This window comes from Condylostylus longicornis, unplaced genomic scaffold (assembly GCF_029603195.1).
Source record: "Condylostylus longicornis isolate FDR11 unplaced genomic scaffold, ASM2960319v2 ptg000125l, whole genome shotgun sequence".
Classification (NCBI taxonomy): Eukaryota; Metazoa; Arthropoda; class Insecta; order Diptera; family Dolichopodidae; genus Condylostylus; species Condylostylus longicornis.
Window position 1 is genome coordinate 296,209 of NW_026578093.1, and position 6,099 is coordinate 302,307.

General features: G+C 29.0%; 2 protein-coding genes across 3 annotated transcripts in view; one reads left to right on the plus strand and one right to left on the minus strand.

Moving 5' to 3' along the window:
* LOC129614874 (protein EFR3 homolog cmp44E) overlaps positions 1–2,360 on the plus strand; it is a 42,170-nt gene extending 39,810 nt beyond the window's left edge. For both annotated transcript variants that reach the window (XM_055529824.1, XM_055529825.1), the window contains exons 4-9: positions 25–276; positions 348–478; positions 530–1,393; positions 1,450–1,912; positions 1,979–2,137; positions 2,195–2,360. In XM_055529824.1, coding sequence (XP_055385799.1) covers positions 25–276; positions 348–478; positions 530–1,393; positions 1,450–1,912; positions 1,979–2,137; positions 2,195–2,335 — 2,010 coding nt within the window. In that variant the 3' untranslated portion in view covers positions 2,336–2,360. The remainder of the gene's footprint in view (positions 1–24; positions 277–347; positions 479–529; positions 1,394–1,449; positions 1,913–1,978; positions 2,138–2,194) is intronic.
* A 2,401-nt stretch (positions 2,361–4,761) lies between these two features.
* Positions 4,762–5,103, minus strand: LOC129614881 (uncharacterized). The gene has a single exon (XM_055529832.1). The coding sequence runs from the start codon at positions 5,101–5,103 to the stop codon at positions 4,762–4,764; it is 342 nt and encodes a 113-aa protein (XP_055385807.1).
* Between the last annotated feature and the right edge of the window lie 996 nt (positions 5,104–6,099).

The following is a 6,099-nucleotide window of genomic DNA, read 5'->3' on the forward strand; positions in this document are numbered from 1 at the left end:
TATATTGCTTTGAAATGGTTTTAGTTTGTCAAATTCGCTAACATCGAGGAAGATACGCCGTCGTATCATAGGCGTTATGATTTTTTTATTTCAAAATTCTCGTCTATGTGTCATGGCAATCATGACGACGTTCAATTAAGAGATAATATTAGGCTTGCTGGTATTAAAGGACTACAAGGTGTAATTAGAAAAACAGTATCTGATGACTTGGTCGAGAATATATGGGAAAAACAGCATATGGAAAAGATAGTTCCATCTTTATTGTTCAATATGCAAGTATGTTTAAATGCTAATGATTTTTACAATAAATGCTAAATAAAAAGGAAATTTATTTCATTGAATTTTAGTCTGGACCTTCAACGACAACAGATGATGCAACTCCTTCTTCACCTCCAATTTTAGCGGAATCTGTTTTACGAGAACTTGTTAGTAGAGCCTCATTTGGACATATTCGGGCCGTACTAAAACCTCTATTAACGTAATATATCTAAATTTTAACATAAATATCTTAAAATTATTTATTTTATAGACATCTTGATAGACACGAACTATGGGTTCCAAATCATTTCGCAATTCATACTTTCCGAGTTGTTATGATTTCAATTCAACCACAGTATTCTTATACCGTTGTAGAAACTTTAATGCAGCATTTAGATAATAACTTAAAGTCTTGCCCAAAAACTAGGACTTCGTTAGCTGTAGTACTATCGAAAATTATAGCTATAGCAGCTGGTGAAAGTGTTGGACCTTCAGCACTTGATATCATTAATAATTTGCTTACACATTTAAGAACTAGTGTGAGTACAACCAAGGAAATCACGCCTGAAGAAAGTCAGTATCAAGAAGCCCTCATTAACGCGTTGGGAGAATTCGCTAATCATCATCCAGATTACCAAAAAATTGAAATTATGCTTTTTATTATGAATACTGTTCCAGATTTGACAAAAAAAAGCAAAGGAGATCAAATGCTTCAAAATATATTATTGAAAAGTTTACTTAAAGTGGGAACACAGTATCGCACCACTTCGTTTGAGAAAGCATTTCCAACATCTTTTTTGCAACCGCTTTTAAAAATGGCTCGAACGCCGCACGATCCGACCCGCATTATTGTTATGCAGATTTTGCAAGCATTGTTAGATAGACATTCAAATCAAATGGTATTAGCAAATATTACAGTGAAGGGGCATAACACGCTTTCAAGGGAACCACCATCGAGATCAGATATAATATTTACTCATAAGCATGGTGCAAATATTATGCAAGCTTTAATAGAAGGTCTAGCTTTATCAGAAAAAATTGAAGCGTTAGCTGCTGGCTATAATACTGCTAGTTTACTGATTGTTGAAATGTCTTGCAATGAAACAATTCAAGAATTTCTATTATTTATTTTAGGGTAGAATTTGTTTTAGTTACAATTTCATACTTTGCAATAAACCATTTTTTTTTTAGAATTCAGCAAATAGCTACTACATCTGTTGAATTATCATCCTTACATAAGTGCAATCTACATATTATTTCTATTTCACTTTTATGTTTATTGTCATGCGTTACAGGAATAAACTCTCTTCTTGAATATGCTCAAAAAATATGTGAAGATCGTGTAGAAGAAGCACCGTATTTTCTTCCACCTTTACTAGATACCAAAAAGTTTACAAAAAATTTAAATGTAAATTTAAAACATTTATATATTGATAAATTAGCTTTGTGTGAGCGTTTGCAAAGCGCTGGTTTAGAATCTAACAGAATTCAGACTAATCTACCATATTCTTTAAACCAAATAGATAATTCCACACATCGCCATAGTTGGGTTGAGCCAGTGACAACATCTTTAGTAACTAGAAACAGTTCTGCTGACCTATCTGTTTATAATAATGATGGTGATAGTAATAATAGCTCTCCAAGTCTTACCAAGGTAATATTTATAAAAATTTGCAACAAAATTTTATAACGAAAGTCAACGAAATTTTTTTTACTCCAGAAAATTTTAGCACCTGAATATAACTTTGATGCAATGAAGAGAGCTTTGGCTGAACCGACTGAAAAATATAAACGTGAAATGGATGAAAAACAAAAGCAAATCGGAAAAACTTTCCGCGAAAGCACATTTGATGATTTAATTAGGCGAACTGAACCTAAAGTAAAATTATATATGTACATATCTACCAATTTTCAATCAATTATTCTTTTTTTTTAGCATGAAATAATTCAAAACCGATTAAATGATTTATTCACCTCCCTTTCAGTTGAAAGACAGATTGCAGCACAAGATAATAAATTTCAACAAAATTACAAAACTGTATATGAAAATAATTTTCCTGAATTATTTTATTATTAAATATGTAATATAATTTAAGTATTTATCCATATGTATGTATACATAAAATGAGTTTCTCTGACGCATTTTTACTTTTACTTATCGCGTGTTTTTGACGACGCAATTTGTTAAAAAAGAATTTTTTTAGTTGTGAAAACTTGTCACGTATTTTCAAAATTCAAAAATGAAACCACGAAATTAAATATTTTATTAAAGTAATAATATGTATGTAAAAATTCTATTTCAAAATGCATCAAATCTTTAGCAGTTTTTTTTTTACAATGTAAAAGTATTGAAAGGTCTGAGGCGATACTACAATTGTGTTAATACCGCACTTAAACTTTTTATAAAACATTATTGAAATCACGGTTACTTTTTGGAAAATTTCAATTTAAAGTTCTGTGCACCGTTCCCACTTGGATACATTTTCGCTTTAAATTTAGCTTGGATACAAAGATGTTCAAATTAGCTAAAATGCTGGAATTGCCTACATTTGAAAATTTTGCTGAAATATGGATACTTTTCTTTCTCAAAAACTAAATAAATATTGCAAAATTGTTAAAATGCTGCTAATATGGAAATGCGAAACTGCTTTATCTTCAAAATATGTTATTTGCTGACATTTCAAGTAGATTTTGGAACTTATATGAAGAAAGTAAGAAAAATTCTTTGTTAAATGAGTATTGCCTCTTCCTGTCCTCATATCTAGAACATTTAGACAAAAACCAGAAATATTTTGGTATAAGCTTGGTGTAAAAGAATATGTATTTGCTGTAGATATTTTTTAAAATTTCAGTTTTCTTGGTGAATCGTCTTTACCGAATAGTACAGAACATAAAAATATGTATTTTCTGGCCTTAACTATTAGATTTAAAATGTAATGAACATTGTATGTGATTTCTTAAAGAATTTACTATAAATAATAAAACTCGCATTTTTGAATAAAGCAAATTGATATTAATTATCAGTTAATTTGTATAAAATAAGGCGACTAAGTATAATAAATCTACTTTAAGAGGTTGGATACATTATTTTCTCGGAATTGGATACATTTTATTTTTACCGAGTGGGAACACTGGTTATGTGCAAATGTTAATTTTTAAAAAACGTTACATCACTAAAAACATTTTTAAATCACTTTATGTCTGAAAATATATGCTAGTTTATTTAATTGGTTATTTCTGGCAACATTTATATGACATGTATAAGATTGCACTATCAAACGCTTTTTTGACAGCTTTTTTGCAGTTCTTCACTGTCGAACAAAGGACATATTTTAGTACTAAATGGGTTATCATGGTTCGCGAAGCAAATAAAAACATTTATTAGCAAGTTATTTATTATTTAAATAAAAACATTTTTCAAAAATTTTATATTCAATTAATGTCTTAACATTTTTAATTTATGAAATAAGTTTTCATCGAGTGTTGATTTATTTTATGAGTACATCAATAACAGTAGTGAAGCCAGGGGTAATGCAAATATTGGAAGGATACGGATATGTACAGTCAGCGACATAATTAATCGTACGAATGAAAAAACCTTAATAAAAAACGAAATTAAATGAACTAACCTAATTTTCAAATAGAAACAAAATTAAAACAAATAAATTTATTAATTCAATTGAAATTTTTGCAAAAATTATAAAAAAAATTTGAATTATAATAAAAAACATAAAAAATTCATTTAAAAACGCGACATATTTAATCGTACACATAATTTTAACCAAATTATTTATAATGACTTTCAATTCTAATTCCTTGTTTAGTATTTAGTGTTGACACCACGTCATTTTTGAACCTCTTGCAATCTATTTGGCTTTGATTCAATCAAAGTTTGTAAATATTTAATTGGTATATTCTCCCATTCTCGTTTAATGGCAGTTTTGAGGGTAACCTTGGAAGTTATCTTGTGTTTGCCAAGTTGATTTTCTAAAAAAACTCCAAACGTGCTCTATAGGGTTGAGGTCCGGTGATTGTGGAGGGGAATGAAGTTGTTTTGGTACATTAAAGAGAAGCCACTGCTTTACAATACCTGAGGTACGTTTAGGATCATTCTCCTGTTGAAAAATTCATTCATTTTTATAACACATTTTTCGAGCCGATTCTTTTAAATTACCCTTAAGAATATTTAAATAATGAAATTTATCCATTTTGCAATCAATAAATTCAAGACTTCCAACTCCGTATCAAGATATACATCCTCATACCATAACATTGCCTCCACCATGTTTTATAGTGGATACTAAATTTTTTGTATTGAGTGCCTCCTCTTGTTTTCTCTAAATTTTAGATGGCCCATCATGTCCAAAAATATTAAATTTACTCTCGTCAGAAAAAATTACCCTTTTCCAATGAGATAAATCTGAATTAATATGACTTTTAGCAAATTCCATTCGCTTTTTCTTATTAGTATCTGATATAAACGGTTTTTTTCTTGGAATATTCTTAGGCACGAAAACCACTTATGTTTAATACTCGTATTTTTTGAATTGTACGACTATAAACATCTTTCTTATAGCTTTCTGAAACTGATTTAGCTATTTTGATACCAGTGAACTTAGGATTTTGCCTTATTTTTTTTAAAACTTGTCTTTCTTCACGTTTGTCCAATTTTCTAGGCCACCCAGTTTTTTTCCTGTATCGAACAGAACCAGTTTTCTTAAAATTTTTAACAGTTGATTTACTCCCTTTTCGAATTTTAGCTATTTCACCCAAACAAACCCCTTCCGAGTAGTATTTTATTGCGAGTTCTCTGAACTCAATACTGGATTCTTTATCGTTAACCATATCGAACTAATATTAAATACTGACCATTAAAATTTCTACAAAAATAAACGCATTGCATTCAAAATTGCCTCTAAGAATGATAACAACTCAAAATTTTTATAAAATTCTAAAATTTTCATCAGAAAAATAACCTTAAATTTATCGTACGATTAAATATGTCGCAAAAATAAGTAGGAAAAAAACTAATGTGCAAATTTGAGGATTACTCATTCGCATTTCTCACAATTTTTTGTAGCTGAACACAAACATATATTCAATCAAGTGTTCCTACAAAATTTCATTTTCGTATACGTTTTAGAAATACAAAATCGGGCGCTTTTATCATGCGTACGATTAATTATGTCGCTCACTGTATAAGTGATCAATCAAATCCATTGGAGTTATAAGAAACTGAGTCAATACAATTAATTTTTTATTGGAGGTTCAGAGCGTTTAACTCTACAACAAATTTACTTCAATTTACTTTTATTGAGTCCGAACTTAACTACCCAAGAGCTACCCTCGAATTGCTTTCTATTAGTACTACTAATTTTGCGAACTGCTTTCGATTTGATTTTTTAACTAAAAATTTATGAATATTATATTAAATGCAATAGATGATATATATGGATATTATTTATTGAAGAAGTTTTCTTTTAATTACATTTACCTTATTATCGATATTTAAAAATTTAAATTTATTTTACTACTAATGTTTGATCTTTTTTCGCTATAACCTCCGTCATAAAGTTTTGAAATACATAATAAAAACTATCTACTGAAAATCACAACAAAGTTTTCAAAATTACTTACAGTTGGATAAAGTTTTTATTTGCCTAGTTCTGACATTTCTTACGAAATAATTTTATTCGCTTGGCGAACCTTATGGTTTTTATGAATCATGACACGATTTATGGATTCGGTTCTACCAAAAAATATAACAGGCATTCGGTTCTATAAAAAATATAACTTTTATATAACATATAAAAGAAAAAATGTTTCCCATTTTTTAGCGAC